This window comes from Cygnus olor, chromosome 18, assembly GCF_009769625.2.
Source record: "Cygnus olor isolate bCygOlo1 chromosome 18, bCygOlo1.pri.v2, whole genome shotgun sequence".
Classification (NCBI taxonomy): Eukaryota; Metazoa; Chordata; class Aves; order Anseriformes; family Anatidae; genus Cygnus; species Cygnus olor.
The window spans coordinates 3761332-3789146 of record NC_049186.1 but is presented as its reverse complement, the minus strand read 5'-3'; the positions used below and the strand labels follow the sequence as shown (position 1 = coordinate 3789146).

The 27815-nt window shown below is 40.1% G+C and overlaps 1 protein-coding gene across 1 annotated transcript; it reads right to left on the bottom strand.

The window, feature by feature from the left end:
* Nucleotides 1-548: 548 nt before the first annotated feature.
* RAB40B (RAB40B, member RAS oncogene family) lies at nt 549-27558 on the bottom strand. Its single transcript, XM_040530912.1, is given in 7 exon segments — nt 549-1681; nt 2120-2233; nt 2236-2341; nt 2843-2920; nt 3824-3884; nt 5234-5294; nt 27247-27558. Coding segments are annotated over 7 exon segments (834 nt in total). The 5' UTR covers nt 27389-27558; the 3' UTR covers nt 549-1409.
* Nucleotides 27559-27815: the final 257 nt, after the last annotated feature.

Genomic DNA, 27815 nt, shown 5'->3' with positions numbered 1-27815 from the left:
GGGAGTGGGAGCAAAGAAAGCAATCCGACAAATTCCTCACACTGCACTCTATTTTGCCGTTTAGTCTTTAGATATGAGAAGATGTGGTTTTGATTATGCTTTTCTTTTCAAGTAGTGTTGCATTTATTGGTCTAGGTGCTGACATAACTAAGCCCTTTTATAATGGTTTTAATTTTCTCTACTCACATACAGAGGCTGTGGAGATCCAGTCTGGTTCAGGGGGAATATCGATATTTAACTTGATGGTATCTCACATTTGTGAAGACACCTAGAAGAAACTGGGGTCAAATCACACCATCACCTCAAAGGCCTCTTATTGCTCAGGAGAACAAGTCACGCTATTCTTCACAAAGAGGGGGAAGACTTGACCTGTGTATTATGCTTCCGTACTTGAGCTCACACTCTTGAAGACAGATGCATCAAAAGCATTACATTATTCTTTCAGGAAGGCTTCATGTTCCTGGCATCTAATTCATGTATATTGTTCTTCAAATTCTTCTAAAGGAAGATACAGACAGCCTTCTGCAATTAAAGAAAGCATAAAAGGATTTCTTTTCCAGAAACATTTATTTATTTTTAAATAGTGCTCTTTTCTTATAAAGCAGCAATTCAAGTCATGTTCCCTTAACTGCAGTGTCTTTGGCATTTTCCTCCTAGAACTTTCTTATACAGTGGTATAAAATGTATTTTATTTTTTCTTTACAGAAAAATAAGTATTTAAAGCACAAATTAATTCTCTGAAGTATTAAATAACATACCAAAAACTTTATCAAATCCATTACATACACTAATGGGACAAAACCTTGTTGTGTATGTGCATAGTAATTATATACACATTTTTAGCTTAGTTAAATTAGTGCTTTGAAGTTATCAAGGAAGCTTTACAAAATATCCAAATGCGCAATTGCAGTATTACCAGAATTTGTCACACTATTTGTAGAATTTACAATGTATACGTTGCATTTAAAAACCTCTGCCTGAATATGCAAACCAATGACTTTTTTATACATCTATTTTTGAATTGTTTGCAAAATGACAGGATTTTATACAATTACATGGTAAGTCACTTCCCAGATTTCATGGAATTAAGAACTCAATGTAATGATAATTACCCCCTATAGGAAAACACATCAAATAGTGAAAACAGTGGCATCATGCACAACAGAAACTAAAATACAGTATGCGAGTCCAACAGCAAAATGTCCCATCCTTTCAGTTGCACTGAACACGTCACTCATTCCAAAGCAGCATTACTGTAGTGAGCAAGCTCTAAAATACGACTTATTTTTCTTATTTTTGTCAGTGTAGTAGGATACATACATAGAGTATGCTCAACTATTAAACCAGGAGTCCTTACATTCAACACTTCACATGAAGGGATTCCATCCAGGTTCCTTTTCTCACAGAGTTTAAGAAATTTTACAGCTGTTTCTTGTACAGTTTTTTGGTGGGCTCTGTGGCGGACGGATAATTTTAGCTTTCTTTAAGCTGTTCCTTTTATTGATGTTGCTGGATGTGAGGGAATATGAGCGTCCGTGCATCATCCTGGCATTAAGGCCGTTAGCCATGGAGAAGGATTTGAGATGGCTTCTTAAGGCAACAGGAAGAGGGAGCTTGTCAACAAGATGCACAGGGGTACAGGAAACTATGGCACGGCAACAAAGGTCTTGCAGACTCAGTACTTAAAAACAGACATAAAACTTGCATTATAATAGCACGCTTTTGTCAGCCACATGGCAGTAGCATACCCAGCACTCTGCATGCATGCTTTACTTCATAGGATGAATTCTTGTTTCTCCTCCCACACCCTTTCTCACATCTGTATTATTCAAAAAAATCTACTGCTTCAGTTTCTTAGCTATGTCACAATACTTAGATGATTGAGAATGCAAGATCTAGGAAAGATATGTTTGTTACCCCCTACAAAACCAGAGCAGGTTATACCTGCATATATATTTTTTCTGTTTATAAAGCTAGTTGTACAAGATTCCAGGTTCTACTTATTGGTGTTTTTGAATCAGTCAGCCAAGTAATCATACTCTGGAAATTATTTTGTATTAAGGGAACCACAAGCCTTTGCTAGGACTAAATTTAAATATTTTCAGTGTATTTTGCTTACCCTTGTTTGGCCTCCACAGTCTGTCCATTCCATGTCTCATCAATACTATTCTTGCTAGCTCAGTAAAGGACTCTGTAATATTGAAATTACAAAGTGGACTGACTTCAAAAAAGTCATGCCCAGCCTCTCAGCGTAGGCTTGTGCTTGTTCAGTAGATACTTGGCGCTTGAAAGCTAAGTGAAGGCGGTTTCCAACCAGGATTTTTGGTACACCAGGAGCATGCTGAGGAAGAAGCAATAAATAAATAAATAAATAAATAAATAAATACAAAGTTTAGCACATTTCCCCCTTCCATCAATTAAAACAAACAAAAGCTTTTTCAAGATTTAAAGACCAAGTGGCAGGTTGGACAAGATGATCGCTACAGGTCCCTTTCAGCTTAAATTATTCTATGTTTCTCTGATCAAAAAACATCCCTTCCCCAGAGAAAAGAGACTTGCACAGATGATGTGGCAAATCCATAGCAAGAGTGGGACTACAATATGTAATCTTTGCCCTCCATATGCCTACTGTCAACACCTTTAAAGAAATCAGACACTTTAGCCGATATGTTTCCTACGTTCTAGAATTATAAACATAGAAACAAAATGGTAAACTTGGCATCTTGGATAACTCTGTAGTAAGCATTGCCTGCAAATGCCAGTAAAAACAGCAGAAAATATCATAAGCAGTCAGTCTGAGTCATCTGTTACAGACTAGAGACAGTCTGGGACCGTACCTTACCTCATCTATTTCTTTTATCCATCGATCAATTCCATCAAATGACCAACGATTGGTAATGTCATACACTAGTATTACTCCCTGTATAAAATATATATATATATAATTAAAAAAAAATCAAGCTTAACAGAGTCACAACACAGAAAACACTACCTGCAAATTCTCTGATTCTGAAATTATCTTATAAAATGCTGAGAAAACCCTAAATGGAGAAGAAACTCAACATCCTAAGAAACCATGCCATCTCTCTGTGTAGATTACTGATACGGTAAGGGGCAGAAAACCTGACTTAGTTTTGTGTCATGTGTGTTGGTAACTGTTTCTTTTTATAGCGGACAACTTTTGTTGATCATACACACATCATGAGTCACAGCAAATAAATATTATTGGTCACAATCTGTAGCCTGAAGATTCAATGCTCTGTACAATTCTGGAACATAACCTATGCAACTCATCAGAACCAATACACGTAATGAATAACAGCAATACTTTGAAATCTGAAGCTACTGTGACTTTTAGTGTGTCTGTTTTTCAAACTCATTTCATTACAATTCATTACACTTCATTATATTTTTTGACTTCTCATATTCTCCCATTACTCTTGACAGTTCTGTGTTATCAATTTGTCTTACCTGGCAGACAATTAAAAAAAAAATAGTATTAGCATATTTATTTGCATGATTAAAGTATGGTAACAGGCTTAAGTTGTTAATATAGCCAACAAGAAGACCTGAGAATATATATCAGCATGCTTTTTTTCTGGTTCAACCTCATTCTCAATCTCATTGATTTTTGCCCCTCTCTCTCCTTTCAGAAAAGAGAATCCCGCCCCTTATTATTTCCCAAGGTTCATGTTATCTTCAGTGTATTAGTGGATCTGCAGACAATCTACAAGTGAGCTACAGAAGCCGTCACAATGGTTTGCTAACACCGCTTTCATTCATCCAACAACCATTACCCATCACTGAGATGTACTTAGCTTACCTGAGCACCTCTTGAGTATGACCGAAATATGGTGCAGAACCTCCCTTGCCCTGATGTATCCCTAAAGAAAATAAATTTAAAATATATATTTAAAAGAAGTAGGTGACCTCCTACATTAAGAGTTCAGCTAGATTAACTCATTTGTACTGATCAATATCAACTCTTACTCCATTAGTCATGCAATAGCAATCACTAATGTATAAGAGCTCTTCTTGCTCTCAGCAGTTTCCCCCCACTGGCATTCTGCCCTTTCCTCTACATTTTTCAGATTTCTCAGGATGAGAGGACAAGAACATCAAATTTTATTCATGTGATTGCCCTTGGAAAACAAAGGCTACTAGTCAAGTGTACAACATATGCCACTAGACATTGCATTTAGCTCAGCTTGAAGAAAGATTCTGTTTTCACAGCAAAAGAAAAGTGGGAGGAAACAATAGCTATCACCAAGGAGACTAATGAAAAACACAAAATTCTTGATTACAGTAGCAATAGTTTATCATGAGCCTAGCATGATGAAGGAATCTTTACAGAGACACAGAGAGCATAGATTTTTGGAAAATCACGCGCACACAAAAAATCACTGCATGAAGTGTTCAGAAGCAAAATTTTTAGGAGTGCAGAATCAGGTTGATAGTGAAGGGTGTAGTAAGAAACAAAATTCCATACAGAATTTTTGAGATAGATTACAGATCTTCAAATGCAAGGCACATATTTTTGTATATGGTCAACTGCAGAAACACTTCCAATCTGTTATTTTCAGGAGTCCAAAGAACAACCTTTCCCTTCACAGAAAGGATTAAGACATCTTCCTGCCTGCTTCTCAGATGAGCTTTATGTTACATTTTTACTAAGCTATATAAAATGGAAGGCAGAAGAAGAAAAAGAAAGTAGGTGAACAAAATATCAAGTAATCAAGACACCATATGGCAGAGTACTATTACCCATCATTACATTTAACATTTGAAATGTTACCTTAAAATTCTTAAGGGCAAAAACAACCAACATGGAATAAATTAAAAATAAATCTGACAGGCATCCAGACATTTAATTCAAGTATTTAAAAAAAAAATCAAAAATAAACACCAGCATGAATTGGTACAAGATCATCCATTTCTTGGAGGAAAATGATATAATCGTAACAAGTCATTTTGTATTCTTTTGTGACTTCGTTCTGCATTTATTATGCATCTCTCATAGAGAGAAACTGTAGTGTTCCCCATTACACATGGAATAGGTGGAAAAAGGAGGTAAAGACTAAGTAAGTGACTTGCTCAAAGTGCTAGCTATCTGGATCGTTCTTCCTCATTTGGCTAAATATTTCTGAAGCATAACAGAGACCTCATGCCCACAGGCATGTTATATTTGTTGTTTCTTTGAAGTATAAGTTATGAGGCAATGCAGAACACATACCAGAGTTGTAGCTTGATTCGTCGGCCATCCAGAAGAATTGTTGTAGTCTTATAATCTATACCTGAGGGGAAAACAGTCATGGAAATCTTAGATCAGCTTGCACGTGCACAACATACAGACAGTTACAGACTTTGAAGAAGCTGACCATAAAATAAAACATTTTTCATTAGTACTTTATGAAGTGAATATGGAGAATAACTTGTTCATATAAAGTTCTGAAGACCTTGTATTACTTAAGCAAGGTCCAGAAATCAAAGCAGATTTCTCGGGCTGCCTTCATGTCGATAACCAATCTGTTTTATTCATTATCATGACAATATAACATGCTTAAAGTTTTATTTCTTTTCAACAGAAAAACGTAGGTGTTAGCCTTTCCTCTCAAACGTATGTTGCAAACTAAATGCCATTCTCTTCCTCTGTTCCTCAGCTTTACTGCCTCTATTATTATTCCTTTCTTATCCCCTCTAACTCACAGACAGCTCTTACAGAGTTGGTGTAGAGGGGGTACACACATCCCCCTCACATAAAAGCAGTAGACAGTGCAAGAAGCAGATGTATCTATACATGCACACATTACTTAATCTATTAATGTAATAAACAACACGCTGATGCATTTAGCTTAGCTTACATCTTTATTGTGCACCTTACAGCCTTTGCAAACAATCATCAGTGACATATGATATTAGCTTTTTTAACGCTAACCTTGCATACCCCAGGTTTTAAACTAAGTAAAAATAATCTGGAGTCTAGTTTTGCTGTTTTCCTGGTCAAAACAGGCAAACAGGTGTCTCCTGTCCCCCCCATTAGATTAGGTAAAACTAATCAGCAGCAGTTATGTAGTTACAGTTGAACTCAGAAAATATCCACCACCATGCCAATGGTCAATGGCTTTGAACACTGGGCTTCAGTACTGCATACACAAAGTGCATAATTATAAACATTAAAAGAAAGAGAGGCCTTTATTTTATTAAATGCTATTTGGAAAGTGTGCATTCAGTATTCACATTGTGCAGCCAAGCAACAGTTTCACTGGTAGATATGTTCTCATGTTTTCTTAACTGTGACAAAGCCAAGTAACTTCTTGAACTGAACATTTATTCACAGAGTCCTCCAAAGGAAGTTTAAAAAGCATGAAATCTCTGAAAATGTACTGAAATGTAACGAGACTCGTGCTTTGAAAAACAGATGTTTTATTTTCTGAGCATAAACAAAATGAGGTGAGAAAAACACACTAACAAGGAAAGACAAATGCATGGGGAAGAGTGTCCTAATTACTACTAAAGATTTCAGCAAATCTTCATTAGAGGAAGAGGGATGACAGTGGTGAAGATGATCCTGCTAATTACCTGTATCCTTGCTGCAGGCAGAGAATTACAAAACACTGTGGGGGCGTGGAGAAACTCACTGCATCCCAGGAGAGTACTGGTGGGTAGGAAGAAGGCAACAAACTGATAAAGCAGTGGAAGTACCAGCACTTGAAAAAGAAAGGAACACCTCAAGTGCCTGCTGTGCTGCCAGCCTGCCATCCTGCTCCAGCCTCGGCAGCAGGCGCAGGAGGAATGGCAGGAGCCTGGAGCTGCCAGGCGAGCAGCGCTCCTGGTGCCCTGACACTTCCACGTCCAAACAGCGACAGCTCCGGGTGATCTGAAAGCATACCCATCAGCCAGACAGGAGGGTCTGCTGGGGCACAAATATAGATTGCAGTAGTTGCGTGTAGAGGCCAGAGGGAGTCTCTGCAACTACTGGATACACTGGGTTGTGGTAAGACAAGCCTAAGGTTCATCACTATGGGTGGCATCAGCATCCAGACTAAAAAAATTAATCTATATATCAAGGTTTGTATTGGTGCACATATCAAATGCTTACCAACAAGCTTTTTTAATTTTATTTCTTTGCTGTATTTAAGTGGAGAAAAAGAAGTTTGAAAGTTTAATAAGAATCATACCAATTATTTATACTGCTCTCCCCAAGAAAGAGTTCAGCACAGCATGGCACATGAACAACACCAGACAACCTGTCCTGGCTGCCAGCACAGCTCTGCAGAGACACCCACCACGCAGGAAGTTTGCTCTCTGCCTGCAAAACCGTGTGGTCACCACGTTCACAAAATGGACTTCCTGCTGCTCCTTCACGTCGAGTACTGCCAACTCCTGCTACCAGCTGTCATGAAGAGGCCCCAAAAGCAGACACTGTTAGTCAGTTACCTCTAATTCTACCAACAACAAATAATAGGTTTAAAGGGCTCTGACATGATAAGCAATCACAGAAAAGGAAGCTGTACCTGTCTCCCTTTCCACAAAGACAGGACTTTAAGACTAGGTCCGGAATAAAGAACTGGTGTTAAATTACCAAACAGAAGTTACTGCAAGGTAACAGCTGCCATCCGAGTCAGCTTTCCTGGTAGCAATAGGCAAAGAAAAGAGATGCTGCTTTTCACAGAATCACAGCATCGTCTAGGTTGGAAGAGACCTCCAAGATCATCTAGTCCAACCTCTGTCCTAACACTAACAAAACCTCCACTAAACCATATCACTAAGGACTACATCTAAACGTCTTTTAAAGACCTCCAGGGATGGCGACTCAACCACTTCCCTGGGCAGCCCATTCCAATGCCTAACAACCGTTTCAGTAAAGAAGTTCTTCCTAATATCCAACCTAAACCTCCCCTGGCGCAACTTAAGCCCATTCCCCCTCGTCCTGTCACCAGGCACGTGGGAGAATAGACCAACCCCCACCTCTCTACAGCCTCCTTTAAGGTACCTATAGAGAGCGATGAGGTCTCCCGTGAGATGTTGTTGCGCCCCAGGTGCAGGACCCGGCACTTGGCCTTGTTGAACTTCGTACAGTTGACCTCAGCCCATCGGTCCAGCCTATCCAGATCCTCCTGCAGAGCCTTCCTTCCCTCGGGCAGATCGACACACGCACCTAACTTGGTGTCATCTGCAAACTTACTGAGGGTGCACTCGATCCCCTCGTCCAGGTCATCGATAAAGATATTAAAGAGGACCGGCCCCAGCACTGAGCCCTGGGGGACTCCACTAGTAACTGGCCTCCAACTGGATTTGACTCCATTCACCACAACTCTTTGGGCCCGGCCATCCAGCCAGTTTTTAACCCAACAAAGCGTACGCCAGTCCAAGCCGCGAGCAGCCAGTTTCTTGAGGAGAATGTTGTGGGAAACAGTGTCAAAAGCCTTACTGAAATCAAGGTAGATCACATCCACAGCCTTCCCCTCATCCACCAGGCGCGTCACTTGGTCATAGAAGGAGATCAGGTTCGTCAAGCAGGACCTACCTTTCATAAACCCATGCTGACTGGGCCTGATCGCCTGGTTGCCCTTCAAGTGCCTCGTGACGACATTCAAGATAATCTTCTCTATGAGCTTCCCTGGCACTGAGGTCAAACTAACAGGCCTATAGTTCCCCGGGTCTACCCTCCGCCCCTTTTGTGCTTCTTCTAAAATTTGCACCACTCTAAGCTGCTCAAATAGCATATTTTTCAATTGCACATGGCAAATGCCATCTGGGGCAAAGGAGATCTGAGCCCATTTTATGAAAGCAATCAGAAACTTGAAATCACTGAGTTAAAAAACACAAGACACTTACTCTTTGAAATAAAGGAAGGATGCCCTACCTCAGGAGATGTTCTCCTAGTTAAAAATTAGGATAAATTCTTGCCCAGAGATCAGTGCACAGTTACCCAGTGCAGCCATTTCCAAGTTACAGTTTCAAGGCAACTCATTTGTACACAGCCATCACCAATCTCTCTTCCAGATTAGACTCCAAGGGACTGTGAATGCTTTTATTACATAGCACAATAGTGTCGATTCTTTTTCATAGGATACCTGTTGTAACACAGGTACTAAGGCATCCACTGAACCAGGTTCTTTATCTCCACTACAAATAACTCCACTAATTTTCTGGCTTCCTAAGTGTAGAAGTTTACATTTGTAGAATAAATAGCTAGTAGTCAAAACAATAACAATATTAGCAAAATGCTTTTACTTCTATATTGTATTTGCAGATATTATTAGTAGAGTTAGAGCAACTTTGGACTTCATAAGGTGAAAGATTTTAAAACAACAGATTTCAAAGGACAGTTGCACTGTAGTACTATTAAAGTATTTTTAACTATTAATTGACATAACTTGTTGCATAGTTTATGTCATTTCTAGCGGGAGCAGAAACCGTTAAACATCTGCCCAATCTGAAGGCCAAGCACAACAGAGGAGTAAGTCACCTTGCCGTAGCCCTAAAGAAACGCATACTCATAGTCCTGAAAGCGAGGGCATTTCTTAAGAACCAGAAGGCAAGAGGAATTTACTGTTACCAGGGTCCGGGGAAGGAAGAAGCTAGCAATGACCAGAGAGATGACAGAAAGCAAGCTCAAAGAAGCCCTCCTGGTGTGATACGAAGACAAGGTAAGTAAGCAGGAAGACAGAGGCACTAACATCCGTAGTTCAGTCACACGTTATCAGGAACCGTATTTCAGCGATACCACTTCACTGCCTGCAGGATATTTCACTTGACTCACATCTGCCTACAGCTCCACTCCTCCCACTTCTTACAAACTGATGAGGACATGCTGCTGTCAGGTAGGAGTATATTAGAACGAGCTCTCTTGATGCAGCCCTTTTTAGGCTCGCAGCAAAGAGAGGGAGATGAGTTCTTCTGAGCATGTCCACCCAAATCAGAGACTGGTTTGGTGCCGTACCAACCTGCAGTTCCTGGATACACACCGAGCTGAAAGGCCACCTACAGCAACAGTGGGCATTTCAAGCCTCTAGCTTGCTGCAGGAATGTGAATTGAAATGTCTCCTGCATCTAGTTTAGGCTCTCATCTGTGCATTTGAGAAGAGAATTTAAAAAAATAAACCAAAACAAACAACAAAAAAAATCCAGCAATTTTCTGAAGATTTATTTTCATTTATTAGTCAAAGCATTCCAGTTCTCCATCAGGATTAGGAAACAGTCAAATCCACAAACCACAAGCAGAAATAAGTATTTTTAAAAGTCAAACCTACAGACAAAGCCTGGGGACACTGAACGGACCAGGACATAAAAATTGTTTGTGCACTGAAAGAACAAGTGTCATCATTTCAGAAATTCTTGAAAACACAAAACATAGAGCATACCCTGCATATCACTACAGCACTTGTTCCAGCATCTTGATATTTCTCAGAGGGTGAAATACCTCCACTAGTTTCTTTAAAGTTAATGAAGAGGCACAGACCATCTTTAGCAAACCGTGACACATCCCACACAGGGACTAGACATCCATCATTCTGTTTAAAGACATACCAAACACAGAAAAATCAGTACTGCATAGCTGGAGGATACACAGCTGAGCATGCTCGGCACTACGGACCACACACTACTGCAAGTCATTCTTGTTTAGCTGCATATAAAGCAAAATATTACATCTTTTTCCTTAGATGACATGCATAAGACATGCCTGAAAAATACACTAGCCATCTTCTATGGATTTCTCTTTGGGGTTTGTGGGTTTCTCAAAAGATTTTTGAAGAGGTAGATTCAGAAACGTGTTCTTCAGCTGTTGTACAGATAGAAGCAGTTGATAACACAACCTGCATATCACTGCAATTAGCATTTACCACTGATTAAGAATCAAAACAAAAAGTCTTTTCACATGAATCATCAGGAACAGCATGCAGCTATAACAATGAGACCAACAGATGTGGATTGTGCTGTTGTACAAATCAAATGTCCTTCCAGAACATTATTCACTCATTTAGTAAGACAGAATAGCTTTGTTGGGATACACAAATGAAAAGCATCTCCATAGAGAAAAGGGGAGAAAAAGGCAGCTAAATAAATAATTCAACTTTGTGAAGTGAACCAGAAAAACCTCTCAGTGCTTAACACTTCTGTGTAGTTTTTCAAATCAAAATTATCTACCTGAAGCCACAAGTTGAAATTAAATAACCTCAAACAAGCCGCACCCCTTGCTGGAGGGTTTTTTAAATCAAATTGCTTTTTAATATTTTTTTCCTCTCAAACACAAAATGAGTAGCTAGAGAACTGAAAGAAATATTACCAAATCCAGGAATGGAGTAAAATTTACAAAAAAGCATTTGGCTGTTTGGTAACAACTGCACTAAACAGGAAGCCATCCTCTCTACGCTACTGCCTTGTAGCCATTGCCGTGTTATCACTTACGCTTCACTGCCTACACCGCAGTCATGTCAACACCGATTATTTGAAGGTCTCTTGTGAATTCCTGTTTCTCTTGAAGCTTATAGCAGTGTTCCTGAATTTCCCGACGTGTCTCTTTAGGGCAGAATCCTGCAATCATTTACATTGCTCCTTTTGCATTATAGCAAAGGCAATGTTAGTTAGCCAAAAATCTTTTCTGCTTGGTTTAATAACGGAGGTTCGATGATTGACAGTGTGACTACCAGCCAGTCTTAGCTTTGCAGCAGTGAAGAACTGGCTCGACTTGAACAAAGCTTGACCACAACTGACTACAGGCAAACCATGGGTCATATTTGGATAATAAGACAGGTAGAATAAACCCCAGACTTGTCCCTCCAATTTTTCAAAGGAATTAAATGTTAGCCTAATATTGTAATGTTTTGGAGCTTGTTCTGAGTTTTCTTTGGATCTGTATTTCAATTTAACAAACAAACCTTAACCACTGCTTTGCAGTGAAAGATTTCATTCAGTGCTACATTTGTCCCTACAAACAACACTTTGCATATCTGAGAAAGTACAGAACACATTACTTTGTCTCTGAACCTGGGGTACCCTTACATTTTACTTCACAAATACTACAAGAATTGGTTTTATTGTTTTCCACTTATTCCACCTTTTATTTCCTTTCAATTTATCCTTTCTTTAAAGATTTATCCCTTCTTTAAAGTTTAAAGCATGTTGTTCCCTGGAGATATTTAATGTAAGATTAGCAGGTTTGGGACTTAATTAAAATGCATTTTCATCACTTCAAAATAACATAAACAACAATACTAAACCACCCAAAAAAAAAGAAAAAGAAAAAAAAGAAAAAAAAAACACCAAAAAGCCTTCCATCTCCCTGCCTCCATGGCCTGACAGCCTTCCAGAGATTACAACACGCTAAACACATCCTCCAGCAATCACTCACTCCATCAGTTTGTCCAAATTATCCATTCAATACTAGTTATCTCGAACACAAATTAACGTCTCCTTCCCACTGTCTGATTCTGTGTCTAAAATTAAGACTCTACAAAACAGGGGGGGAAAGGGATGGACTCTGGGTCTGTGTTTAACAAAGTCCACTGAAAACATTCTTCAAAGACTGTTGACCACACCTTGAAAAATAGTTTTAGGTTTTGGAGAGTGCTTAAAAACATTTTCTCACAGGCATGATGAGAATTCAGTGGTCCCATCGCTTCCCATGTTATCTCCTTTTCATATACATTAAAAGTTACAGCCTAATGTTTCTCTTCAGAACACCACTGTGACTATCTCAAATATATTTGACAAGTGACAAAGTTTCCGACTCCATTCATCATCCCAAGCAAATGGATCCACATCGTGCTTTTGATTCAAAATTCATTGAAGCTTTAAAAACTAAGCCCAATGTTTCAAACCTCCTGCTGCAAAGATAAACTCCTTACAATAAAACTGGTCCGTGTCTTTTGATACGTGAGCACAAAGGTCAGGTTATCTGACAGTCATATTTGCCTTCTGCTTGCCATTTCAGAATAACCATCATTTTCCAAATTCCAGGCTCTTGTATTACACTTAATTACTGCAATAAAAGCCATCTGTTTGAAAAGCACAGATTGCCTATTCACATTGAAATGGGGACACTGAAATTCTGGATACAAACTGTCTTCTTCAACTCATTAATCAAGTCATAAACCACAATTACACTTAAGTCTTACACATAATTCACTCATTTTAAAGACGTGACAATTTTCCCATCTATTTTCAAAAGTAAGAGATTTTTATCAGACAGCTCCAGCTTTATGTTTAGCTTTGTTTACGGTCAGACATGCCAATAAGAAAGCCACCTTTAAAAATCCAAGTGATCCTTAACGATTACACTGAAGCTTTCTATGGTTGCACGTTTTTAGGGCATCAGGTCAGAATCGGAAGGTCTCTGAGCACTTCTAGCTGGCTCTAGTCCAGATGGTTGTCCTCAGAACCAAAGCAAGCGGCACGGCAGTAAGAAGTTCGTCGTAACTTTATGGCCTACCTCCAGTACTAATTTGGAAACCAAATTAACAACTGAACCACTCCAAAACCTGTACAAGCCACAGAATTTAATTAGTCAGAAGCAGTACCTGAACAAGTGTCTGCTCACTCTCTTATTATCAGCATTAGCAAGTAAACTGAAGCCCGCACTTTGCATGTTTAAATCATGCTCTCCCCCAAAAAGGATATGCAAACAACTTTTTCAATACATGATTTCCTTTCTTAAGATCATACCTTAGTTTGCAGTATTTCTGCTAAGACAGCTAAATGAAAAACTACACATTCAAAGCAGACAGTTGCTTGGAAAGAAGAAAACACTATTTGACATCAGCTAACAATCAACTTTTAACCAGAACTTGTGAACAATTAGTTTCTATTCATGTTAAGCGGAAAGGAAAATAAAGATTCTGAGATCATACTCCATTTTCATCTGTCTTAAAATGCACTTGTCAACAAATAAATAGCCTCTTTTATAGTCTAAATTTATTTTACATGAAGAAAGAGAAGTGTCCCCATCCTCCAGGTCAGGAAGAAGCAGCAACTACAAGTTTCAGTTCATCATTTCCTTTCTCCCACTCCTCCAAAAGAAAAGGATATCAGAGGCATACGGTAAGCTTGTTAACTCAACTGTTTGCTACAAGTTGCAGTTTACATCCTCAGATGAAAGCTACGATATATAAACATGTTATTGTTTATAAACAGGAGCACTGCAGGAAAAGGGAATGCTATTATTAGCATTATGGGGAAGGGTGTCATCCTTTACTTCAGCGTATTTTATTAATAAGTTTGAAAGAAGTTGGCAAGAGATTCATCTATCAATCCCAGGAATCTCTTAAGTGAGATGTTTATTCCTCATCCCCTTATTTCCTCCACGGATGTGAAAAATTAAATTCAAACAAGGAGCCCATGGTGCTCAGTGATCCCAGAACACCTCCGGTGCCTTACAGATCAATCTTCTCCTGCATCTCGATGCAGCTGCTACTGCACAGCCCCACATGACAAACTACTGACTAGCAAATCTGTGTGAAAAGTCAGGGTCTGCAGAGCTACAGACCAGACTCGAATGGCTGTCACTAGTTCGACACAGAAAAGAGGACCTGACAGAACACTACATTACGTGCTAAGAGCGGTCTGACAAAGACACAGGGATGAAGACGGAGCTAAAGCAGGGACAAGACACTGAGGCAGAGAGGCTGAGCTGGGGAGCTGACCAGAAACACAAAGCAAGGAATCTGGGAGAACAGCCAAGAGGCAAAGGGCAAAGGACAGGTAGCGACCAAACTGTAACTGACCAAGGAAAGGAGCAGAGGCTTTCAAAAGGATACAGCTTGAGTGAGGTGATGAGAGAAGGAAAACAGGTTAACAGTCAAATTCTAGAAAAGGGAGCATGCCTTCCTTCGACATCAAAGGTGTAGGACTTCTGGTCCATTTGATGGTCATCTTTCCTGTGATATGACACAGCACCAGTGAAATTGCATTAGAAATTAAATTCTCTATTATCAAGCACAGTTAAAAAATGATAATAATCCTTCCCATGCGATCTTCTCACTGCTGCTGCTGTTCACCAGTTCCTACAAGAGTTGGACTGTATCATGAACGAGGAGCTCCTTTGCATATATCGGGCATGTTGTTAGCAAGCACCCTCTCTTCCTAAAAACCTGTTCCATTACTTTCAGAGAGCATCAGCTCTCAAGGGCAGTCTATCATTCACAGTCTCACCATGTCCTCTACACTCCCTGCAATTCAATAAAGTTTCAAACATGATTGTTTCACATCTCTTGAAACGTGCTCGTAGCTCAAGCAATGGCTATGACGTGGAGCTCTGCACACCCATGGAAAGTTTCATGATGAGAAGCTTGGCCAGGCTACGATAACTGACCAGAAAAAAAGTGGAATAGGTTTTAGGTAAGAATTGATCGTCCAATGCTCCTAGTGCTTGTGGATATCTTCCTGGTGCAGTAATTCTTTATCCCACAGCTTAGCAGGTAGGGACAAATCATCCTGGTGCATGAGGAAAAGAGCAGAAGGCAGGGTACATATCTTTTACAAAATCTACAAATCAAGAAAGAAATGAGAAGCAGCCATGCAGAACTTGCTCTCACTTATATGTTGAACGCTAGGTTGAATTATGGCCAGAATCTGGAAGGAAGAATAGCTTCAAAACTACTATAAAATATTAAAACCAGATGCAGTATTTCACAGTTTACAACGTTTTCCAAAAGAGAACAATGACCTTTTCTGTCTTGACATTTCATTAGCAATAAACCAGTTCAAAAATACTTGGCACGAGAAGAATCCCAAGACCATCCAGTAGCCGTTATTATGAGTGATGGGCCTAGGAGCTCACTGAGAACAGTTGCAAACTTCTCCAGAATTTCTCTAGGCTTTAAATCAAGTCTCAAATAAATGCTTCTGAAAAGTTAAGCCACCACTAGCAGTTAAGCATATCAATATATCATACCAATTATAAAATCAGAATTCTGTTTCAGAAGCATATTGCTATATATTATGAAATACATGTGATATAACCAAGATTTGCAAAAAGAACTCCCAAAAAACAGGATGCCATCAGTCCTCCCAGAATTCACAGCAGTATTTGTCACCAAGTAGTAAACTTTAACAGAACAAGATATCCAAAGTACCGCTGTAGGGAGAAAGTGGGGAAAAAAAAGGTAATTTCTTTCCCCACCCCATGAAGCACTGCATGTTCAAAGAGGGAAAAAATTTACTTGAAAAATAATTCTTTGTGCTGAACAAGTAATGAATTCTGTTATTACGAATAACTAGAGATCAAAGCTGGAATTCACAGCAAGTAGGTGTAAGTGCAATAATTTTGCTTTAAAGATACCAAAGACTAAAATTAATAGCATTATTTAAAAATTACTGTGGCTTAAAAGCTATATTCCAGAAAGCATACAGCCACCATTTCCAAAGCTCTGATATTTGAAGAGCTTTCAAGCTATGCCTCCAAACAGAAAACCAATTGCACTTCTTCAATTTGAAATTCCATGCAAAACACATGCTGCGGTAAAGTGGGCTTTATAGGTAATGTTAACAAGAACTTGGGGAATTACCAAGTCACAATGCATCTTCCATTATGAAAATGAAGGAAATTAAGTCTGACTTGGATTGTGTTTCCAGTTCTCTCCTCTTCTCCTCTTCTCCTCCCCAGATATTCCAGCAGAAGAGCTGCCAAAATTATAACTGTACTCCTTTTCCAGGAGAAAAACACAAAATGCTAGCAAGCAATCTTTCTTTGGATTTAAAGGAGAAAGACAGGCTATACGTTACTGATACAAAGTTCTTGTTCCACTCATCATTTAGTTGGTTTCAATTTTCCATGACATTAAAATAAACTGATTTCATTGGAATAGAACAAAGGAAAGTTCAGGTGGGAGCAATCTCAGGAGGTCATCTAGCTCAACCTCCTACTCAAACCAGGATCAACTAAGAGAACTGGAGACCCCTCTGCACAACCTGTTTCACAGATTGACCGTCTGCATGGTTAAAAAAAGTTTTTTCCTCTTACCCATTCTGAACTTCTCTTGTTTCAACTTAGATCTGTTGTCTCCTAAGCTCCCACCACGTACAGAGCCCATCTCTGTCCTCTCGATGGCCTCCTTGTGGGTACCAGAAGGCTGCTCTTTGGTCCCTTGCAAAGCCTTCTTTTCTCCACAGAGGTGACTCATTAGTCTGTGGCCAAACTTCATTTAAGTTATTAGAACTGCAGACTTTTCTTCACTCAAAAACTACGTAATTACTTTTCTCGTAGTCCTCTGCATAAAACTACCCTATCTTGCAGATGCTGAAGTCAAAGTGAAATGACTGTCTATAAAATTCCAGTTCTCAAACACCATTGGATTAAACTCCTGTTTGGAGACAAAAACTAGTATTTATATGGAAAAATTATTATTCTACGTGTATTCTTGGACTCTAGAATCTTCTTGCTTCAAGACTAGCATCTTTCTATATAATTGCTGTTTCTCATCTGAACTGAAAAAGAAAATAAAGTTAAAAGTTTAGAGTTTATGAACTTGATTAAAATTCCATTTATCACACTTCTATTTTATCAGGTGTGTGTTCAAGTTGAACCATGATTTTCTAATTCTGAAGTGGTTTGAAAAGTCAAGGTTGTGCTTTATGCAAACATCACTTGGTGTATTTACAAAAGCAAACACAGAAAAATGAGAACAGAGCCCTGACTGACTGAGGTGATGCAGAGTGAATAGGGATAGCATTTCCTTGCTAGAAACAACTAGAATGGAAATATACATTTCCAGCTATTCATGTAAAGATTTTGCACCATAACTCTCCTTATATTGACTCAATTATTCCACTGAATGCATCAGCTACATGAGCTTCTTTTCCTCAGTCTGGACTTGAGTGAGCATTAAAAAGGCTGCCAGACCTGCTGGGTCTCTTCTGGGTTTTCCAGCTGGCAGCTTCATATTTCACACACTTAAATATCCCATTTTAAGGCACCACATAAAGTCAGCTTACAAATAAAGTATAAGGGCACAGGAGTTACATTAACACATTACTGTCTCTAAAATTTTGAAGGGATAAGTTATTTTGTTTTGAAGTCTATGGACTAAAATACTCCCCCCCCTTTTTTTTTAAATTAAACTGTTGCTTTTTTATTAATACAAATATATTTTCTGTTTCATACAAACATCTATAATGGTTCATTTTCTATAATAACAGGCAAATTAAACATACAATCCTCAAATAGACTTATGACCTTTCCTTCACCATATTCTTTCAGAGCACAGAAGCATTCTTTGCTGTTTCAGCTTTGCTGACGCAAGATCACAACAAAACCTATCAGTGAGGTCAGGGCAGGGCTCACTGCATGAAGGCTTAGGCCAGAGGAAAAACAAGAGCAATGGCAGGAGCATAACGGTGAGATGCGAGCTGCCAAGTTGTGCTGAACATGCACAGGATGAAACTGCAGTGAGGGCTGGGGAGAGGTAAAGTCTGAACCACAAGCCTGGAAAAAACACCCAGTAAACAAATTATGGTCACTAAACGCAAGTGGTTAGGCTGCTTCTGAACGTGTCAGAGATCAGCTGCAATTCATCTGGGGCAAATGTGTCACTCTTGGACTGCAGCTCACTTCTAAATGTTGCTGCATGTTCAGTCTCCTCTAGCTTTGCATAGTCACACATGTGGGACTTGAACGAGCCATATATTAATAACTGGGGCTTTTTATTAAATAGGTTATCCTCTTCTGACCCAAGAATGAAAATAGCTTTTTATAAAAGCTATTTCTCCATGTGTATAAAAACATATTCCTCCACACAGTTTTGTGTGCAGAAGCACACTTAAAGAACATGTACTATTTTAACCAACACAATTAAAACAGATATGGATGGCATTGGGAGTTTGTGTTATATGAATATGAAACTGAGATCCAAAAATAACTTACTGGGAGATACTCCGGATAGTTTGATTTTTCATGAACTCAAGCCATCACTTCTTAAGCTATTTTAAAAACAGCTTCAGGCACTTTGTTATTTTGTGCCTGATAAGACGTGCAAATCTCCATTCTAGAAATTCTCAGCACAGTTACTCCACCTCTGTATGTTAAACTAGCAGTTCCTACTTCCAAATCCAATGTTCCAAAAACATTTTAATGTCCAAGGTAACTCTGGAGTAACAGCCTTGGCTCTCCTAGCTACGCCATGCTCACCACCTATTGCTTAGCCACCTCCATCTCCAGACAACACTTGTTGGTTCTGCACAGTGCCTTCCCTTTGATGGCAAATCCCATGCAACAAATAAAAACTGCAAAGCTGTTATATCGGCTTTCAGCTTAGCACAAAACTGTATTTCACAAGGAATAAACAGCTTTCCCATTTCCATGCTTCTGATAGTAAACATGATTCCCAAATCCTTAATCTTCCCTGTTTACATGCCTACAGAGCAGCCACAAATTACTGACCTGACAAATGTTTCTGTCTGCATGTAAGGGTGTTTCCACTGCTAGATCCTTCTACTTCCCCAGATGGCAAACAGTTACCTTTCTGTACGATAGGATTCTCACCTTGCCTTGAGCACGCTTAGGAGATTTGGTCCAGCCAATCTGAACACTGTAAGAACCAGTTCCTTAGAGTTTTACAGCCCTTAGGGCTCAAAAAAACCCATGCCTCCTGCAAAGAACTACCAACAAGATCCAGAGAAAGTCTCTGCTGAACACTGTACACGTATTCCTTTTACCAATATGCAGACAGATTTATGGTCTCATCAACATCAAACAAGAAGTCAATTACACCAAGAGCGGGATGCATCATATTAAAGCCTTAAGGCAGCTGTTCTTCAGCATTCTTTGTCACTTGGCACGACCTGTTATCGATGGCACTCTCCTCCTCCTACCCCACCCAGCTCAAAGAGGATGCTCTCCTGCTTGCTGCAAGCTCCTGTAAGATTGGGAGTGATGCTGGTTTCTGGACCTTTAAACCCTCTCCATTCCTGGGCAACGTGAGAGTGTAACTTCCTAATAATTAGCCTATAACTTTCCACAGATTTGAGCGGCAGTGTAGAGACATAACCAATTGTGAAAAACAATATATTTTGGGGACTTTGCCCCAAGTAAGTACTAGATTATAGTCAGTACTGAGTTTATTTTACCCTTCTCGAGAATGGACATTTAATATATGTCAGTAAATCAGTGTTTTATCTGTAACAGCTTCACATAGCCAATGAACTTGCAGTTTGGAGCATCTGCCTACTTAACCAGTTCATAGTTTCATGTTGCAACATATGATAACATAAAAAGGGAACAATTATTTGTCCAGATGTGTTCCACTGTATCAACAGATTTAGATATGGATGAAAAAAGCATAGCAAGCGCAAAACAAACATGCTTGGTGTATTACATTTGAGATTTTCCTTAAATCAAACTGGCATAACAAACACTAGCTCATGTCAAGTATTTTGTGTAAATACTGCATCAGTTTTCCATATTTTCAGTCTCACGTTAAACAAAATCCAGAAGAGCTGAATAAAATGGCATGCAAATATAACTTTTAACACTAGCCAATTTCTACTCTTAATCCCATTTTCCATTCTCGTTACATTCCCAGAACAAAAACAAATTTAAAGCAATATGTAAATGTAATTTAACCAACATATTGGTTATAAAACTTCACCCTGGCACAGGCAAACATGATTTTGGTTAGGCCAAAGCAGCTTAAAAGGACTCAATTACTTTGAAGTCTGACCACTTTTCAAAATAACCTGGACTTTTTGTTTCATGTTGCACACCTGTCTGGGAGCCTCAGGGTATTGTTATTTTTTTAAGTCACTTTCCCACTCTTGCATATCTGTGAAAAATTAGGGGGAAAAAAAGGACACCAGTAGCCCAAGGGAAATGGAGACAGGCAGTACACAGAGCTATTGAACAGGCATGAGAAAGACAAAGAATAAAGTAAGCTGTAGTCTCTTTTGCCACAACAATCTGAAGTATTACTTGTAGCAACAGCAGATATCAAATTCAGACACGTGAGTACACGCTGCTCTTAGGCAGGAATCTGAGAAACATTTGCATGATTTGCAAGATTTTAAGGCTTCTTCCTTCTGAAACCATACAACACAATAATATGCTTGACCAAAAATTATGTTTTCTTTGGTCTTTTTTTGCTGTTGCTGTTGAATAGGCTTTGTTAAGAGACATAAAGGACACCTATTGAAAAAGAACAAGTTAGACAAATATCTGATTTGAACATATGCACACAGCGTCAATTTCTCCCCACCCCTTGCAAAAATCCACCAGCATTGGTAGGGTAAAGAGAGAGCTAGGGAGAAAAGTACTTCAAACCTACTGAGTTCAAAACTTCCCCATAAAGTGACCTAGCTCCTGACCTTCATGAAATTGTAAGACAGTAACTCTTGCTGACCATGAGATGGATGTAAGCAGGACACCTGAGTTGCTGAGTCAAATTAAGCCAAAGAAATATTAATAACATATTAAGTTGAAGAAAGCTGGTTGAGTAGAAGAAAGTGTGTAATAAAGCAAAACTAATTTTGGAAAGGTTCAAAGAAACATATGAAAACCCATAAACTGCTAAGCAAGCCTAGGATCAAGCAAGGTGAACATTCATTGTTTCAACAGATGCGCAAGACCAGCTAACACTACCAACAAACTAAGAAAACCAACAACATTGGACCTGACAATCACAGAAAATGCTAAAGGAGCCTTTACCACACTGTTTATGAAGAACGTAGACAAAGAGTTAAAGAAAAAAAGTGGTGCTCAAGTCTGCTGCCACATATCAGGGAAAACATTACGCACTGGCCTCACGAGACGGGCAATTCTTAGCATGATAAAGTAACGCAGGAGTTAGCATAAGGCTCCAAACTTGAGATTTGAGGAGGGAGAAAGGTACATGAAAAGTACCAAAGAAGAAAACCAATCTCAATTAGATTATAAGCTTTCTTCTCTTACAGAGGGCAAATTTTCTGTCCAAGTAAGAACAAAAGCAACAGAGACAAGCTGGGATCCACATTCTCAGCTACCACACACCTCTCCTAAGTGACTGCATATTACAAAGTGTTGCTATTCTGCAGTGTTGTCCCCTGGAAGAGACAAAATACAATTAATGGTGGTGATAAAGGGGGAGTTATTTCTATTTTTCTGTTTCAAACACAGTGAAAGGGAAAGAGCAAGTACAGAGCAGGTAGCTCTTTTTGTTTACTGAACTTTCTTGGCATTCAGAACAAGCTTCAATCTAGCATTACCATCCTCTTCCAGCAGTCAGCACAGCTCCTGTAAGGTTACACACTGAAGGGGTAGTTGTAACTAACAGACGTGGAGCCAGCTCCATTAGTGCTGTACAGGCTCATCCCAAAATAAGTTGGATGCCTTATTTGAAACAGGTATTTCTTTCCAGCAATGCCACAGAAGCCTATAGTAATGAGATAAGAAACCAGATGTCTTTTAGGCACTTAAACTTGGCATATGAAAGCAAACCTCACCTGCTTTTCCTTGCACAAGAATGCAGGTTACATCCTTTTTTACCGAGATCGTTGGGCATATAACAGGATTTTAACAAAATTTGAGGGAGGAAACATTCATACATATTCAACCTTTTAGAAAAAGTTACTTCTTAAGAGCTAGGTAATCATTTTTTGATCTCCTTGCACACTGAGACAAAGCCTAGTCTGTTTGATAGGCAACCATAATTAACTTGGAAGTATGTTTATTTACCCATAGAATGATTCTCAGCAAATTCAAATAACTCTTCTGCTTGAGAAATGCTATAGAACTTCCTCAAGCTTATCCCCAAAAGTTGGTGCGATGTGCAAAGAAATACTGAAACCTAATGATGTTGCCATCAGTTTCTATTGCAACCTTTAGATCACGTTGTATTTAGGAAAATGTAATGGCTTTGAAGTAAGTCAGTGATAAACAAGGCATATTATTCATCATTACACTGGTAAGAAAACAATTTTATTTCCCCTTCCTTTCAGTCAAGTTACATTTTCAAAACCACAGTTTTATGAAGACAGAACAGATAAACTTAAAAGCAAACCTGCGTGGGAAGCATTTTACCTCCATTAGTTCTGTCTTGTTGGGGGTGAGCTCACAAATCGAAGCCTTTTAATTTCTCATGTTAATAGTATGGCCATTTCCTAATTTTAGTTAGAGTGAATTCCTTCCTTTACATTGAAGAACGGTTTTCACCTCTGCATTAGGCTTGCAAGATACCAGGAAGGGCCAACATGACCTAAAAAATTGTCTGTGTGGAGGTAAGCAGCAGACAAGCATCCCAGCCAATGACTAAAGCCAACAACTATTAAACACCAGCATCTTTTTAAGCATTCAAATAAGACAACCCTTACCTGGGAAGTTCTCAACCTAAGGACAGGGGAAGACAAACAACTGTGACAGGAACTTAAGAGGACATAAAATGGTCACTAAGTGAGAGAGGATGAAAGAATTTATCAGTTTTAACCTGATGTTCCTGCAAGAAAAGGAGTAGGAGTACATAGGTTTGAGCAATCGTTCCTTTCAGTCCCTGCACTGAACAGTCTCACTGCAAGCACAATTTTCTCTATTTTAATATGAAAGCAAAAACAGAATCGAGCTGAATAAAAATCTGTTAGCCTAAGACATCAAAATATTGTTCTACCTAGTGACAGCACATCTCAGGTATTATGTTCTAGTCTAGAAGCAATTATTTCCTCTGAATATATTCTGCTGATAGATTAATGATACCTAAAAGCAAAATTTCTGCAGCTCTCTAAAATCATTTTTGGGCAGTTAGGTGAGAGACCAAGCGTGTCCAAGCTATTGTAATTTCAGTTTTGAGCAAAATGTGGGAAACCCATGAAGGCAGGTTATCCAGATCACTAACCTTACTGCTACCCGCCCATCTCCAGGATAACTGCTTCCTAAATCATCTCTGTCAATCACGCTCACCAACGCATCTTCCACGGCAGTCTGTATGTACTTTGCTACGTTAACAAAGCTTATTCCCTTCTTTCCAACCCAGAGCCCTTTGGTCATTAAGAAGAATTTAGAGACCAAGAGACTGTATTCCTTCTTAATAGCTGTACTGTGCCAAATGCTTTCATGCCATGGGTCGTGGACCAGCAGCAGCTTGCAGGGACTTGACTGATCACATGATGCTGGCTTGCCTCCCGACCTCCAGATTTTATATCACTTTTGTGTACCGACAAAAAAGGAGTAAGACATATGATGCTGTATTTTCCCAGGAATGAGAGAGATGGCAGGTTTATTTTTGACAAGTTAAGAAAGTGTCTGCGAAAAATTAATTTGTTGTTTATATGATTAAAGTTTGAGCCCATACACACAAGAAGTGACAGTTACATAGCTCATAGCTAAAGAAAAAGCCTTCAGGCATCCCACGGCTAAACAAAAAAAGCGAACCACCACATCAAAACCAAAACAAACACAACACACGGTTCTAGTCAGCTCTGGGTTTTACTTATCTTCATTCTCCTTGTCTGCTTAACTGTCTTTGATGCTGCTGAAGACAACCAGCAGCCCTCTTCGCTGAAGTGTCCACCCTCACTTAGTCTTTCTTCAACCTCTCGTAAAGTCCTGGGGGGCTCACTTGGATTCTCCTCCTTCCCCAAGGAGCAGTCACACACTGTTCAACACCTTGTCCTTGCCTACAATTCCTTTAAAAATAGTCTGTGTCTACTTCTGAGAGCGCTGCAGTGCATCTTGCTAGTACCTTCCATCGCTTTGCACAGAAAAGGACCCTAACACTACACCAAAGCTAAATTCTAACGTTTCTTCCTCAGCTCTAATGCACCGCTGTCCTTCCTGAAACCCAGCACTGTAACCCCATGTCTGCATCCCAACCACCCTTTATAGCTCACTCTTCCCAAACTTCTCAACATTCATATTCTCACCTTCAATTTTAGGAAGCTACTGCAGCAGGAAGAGCCTCTTTCATGTTGCTGTAAACAACAAATTCTGTCTTGAATGTTCAAATTCAAACTGCTCAAATGCCCTTCCTTCATCGCGTTGTTCCTTCTCATTTTCAAAGCTCTTCAGAACTCTTCTCTCACCTCTTACTGCATCATCTCTCCCCTCCAGAGCATATCAAACTACTCCCTCTCATCAAGCTCTGCAACAAAGTTTTGTCATTTCAAAGCTTATACAGTTGGCACATTTTGACTGGATCCATCATACTCCTAGACTTTCCAATTCAGAGACCTAGTTCAATTATGAAATTGGAAGATCCTAGCCAGTGAACTAAGGACTCGAAAGTGGTCAAAAAAAGTCTGTTTATCAAGCTTTTAACTGAAATTAAATAATAAAAAAAAAGAGTCATAACACCAACAGGATGTTTAGTTCTCTCCCTTTCCCTGCATCTCTATTTTCATAGCCTGCACAGATTCCCTGCAGCTGCATCCTATGTTGTCACGCTCAAGTGATGGAGAAAAGGCTGAGGGGATCCAGGCAGACAAGGGCTATCAGGTACAGAGCCCCAGATAAACTGGGCGATGTTAGGCAAGTTCAGAATCGTTCCAAGTTTGGTGCATTTGAGAACATCATACATTAAAGAATAAAGAAATGGATTAAGAGCAAGACAATATTTTCTACAAACGTTCACAGTTTAAGTCAACATCTTTCCGTAAGTGAGATGCACTGGTATGGTACGATCGTGCAAACACTGGAGCTCAGTATGCTAAGAAAATCCTTAATTATGACACTAGTTGCACAAAATGTAAAATCAGATTATATTCCATTACAGTCTCCTTTTACATCCTCTGCTTTACCTGCCCTGCTCTTTTAACTCCCAGCGCTCTTTTCAGACATGCTCATCTTCTCCTGGCTAAAAACTCCTTTCACTCTCTGTGAAACGTAGACCTTTGCATAGCACAGCTCATGAGGACCTGAATTACCATATTTCTCTAACCTTGTATAGTTAAGATTGATAAATAAGCTGATGAAAAGACTACAGTCCATGAAGCTGTGCATAGCACTTACAACCCTGTATGCATATATTTTAAAGTTATTAATAACAATGAAGAATTTCCAAGCTGCACATTAAATACTTGCTAAATAATTCTAAGAGAACATTTGTATTTCTTGGCTGTCAAGAAATACATTCACAGAGATAGCATTAGCCACGCAATTTAAACATTGTTTAAGAGCAAAGCACAAGTATCACAAGGTTTACAGGCAGAAGACCAAAGACCTATGAGCCTGGGAGCAGGTCAAACATTCTCTCTCTGTTACGTCAAGATACATTGGAGACTAAAGTGCTTCTTCAGCAGAAGAATTTATAAACTTAGACTGCGTGAACAGAAGGAGCCAGACTCAGCACGCTCTCCCCAAGCTTCTATCCCTTTTCTCCAACCACTTGCAGAGCACAACAAACTTAAACATCCCAAGAAGTAATTTAGCAAAACTACTAGGCAAACAGCTTTAAACGCATGCTGATGCCTTCAAGGTGCAATGTGACTCACAAGCAATCATCCAAAGAACTCTCCTCCCCCACCCACTCCTTTGCCTTGAATCAGTACTATGAACCCACCATAATAACAAATCCTGAGTCAACGCAAAGCCTTCCAAATGAATTAACCAGTCACAGACTCATGCTAGCAGTAATTTAAAGCAATGGGTAATTTTACAACATAACTTGCTTTTTAATATCCCACGCAATATTTTTGCATGGGGAAGAAAATTGTGATTAGAGAGTTGTGCTCTAGGAAAACAAGACTGGGGAAGTGAAAAGACTAGGAAGAGATAGAAAGTAAAAATCCCTTTCACCAAAGCCATTATAATCTAGTTTTACATCAGTTTTTTATGCGCACAACTCTTTATTTTGCAGAGAGAACACATCTGGCGTGGAGGAGGCTCTTCAGTGTCGCCCTTTAAAAAGCTGAAGCAAAAGGACACGCTGCAAACATGAACCTTGGTCTTAAAGGGCTGCTCTTCTGGTACGAAAAACATGACGGGGAGAAAAGGGAGAGAAAAACCTCCTTTTCTGCTCTTTCAGTGAAAGCAATCCCACAGGATATACGGTTGCTGATTAATAGAGCTCCTTTACTAGAAGATTTTTGTCAGGATTTCCATTTCGGGGGCTGGAGCTGGCTGACCTTTGGGGTCCCTTCCAACCCGAGCCGTTCAGCGACCCTCTTCCCCCAAGGTGCACCTCAGCGATCCTCTTCCCCATCTCTCCCCCGAGGTACACCTCAGCGCCTGGCCCCGGGCGCTCCACACCCAAAGCCGCCTCCCTCAGCCCGAGCCGCCCCTTCCCCGTTAGGGGGAAACCCCTAACCCCAACCCCAACCCTAAATCCTAACCCCAACCCTGACGGCGCTCACCGGCGGGGTGCCCGTAGGGGGACTCAGCGGCGCCGCCCTGCAGGCTGCCCAGGATCTCGCCCTTGCCCACGTCGCTGTCGCCCACCAGCAGGAATTTCAGCAGGAAATCGTAGGCTCTCGCCGGGCTGCCCGCCTGGCTCATCCTCCGCCGCGGCTCAGCTCCCGCGGCCCATGCCCTCGGGGAGCGGGGCTGCCGGGCTGCCGCATGCCCGGGGCTCGCTGACGGGAGGCGGCGGCGGCGGCGACTGCCTCGTCCCCCTCCACCGGCGGCCTCCCGCCGGCCGCTCTCTGACAGAAACCGCAGCCCCGCCCCCCAGGCTCCGCCATTGGACGGCTCAACTCGGCCCCCCAGTTGCTAGGGGGATCTAAGCATGCCATTGGCTCTCTAGCCCATCAATCGCGGGGGTCTCCCCGCCCCAGAGGGGCGGTGCACCGAGGCCACAGGTTCGAGTCCCAGCCCAGGCAAAAGAGCCGCTAAAATGAAGTATAGAGAGAGCAGGCGGGGAAATGCTCACTTTTCATGTACCACGAGCAGCAAAATACACTCAGGAACTTTCCAAAATTAGGTA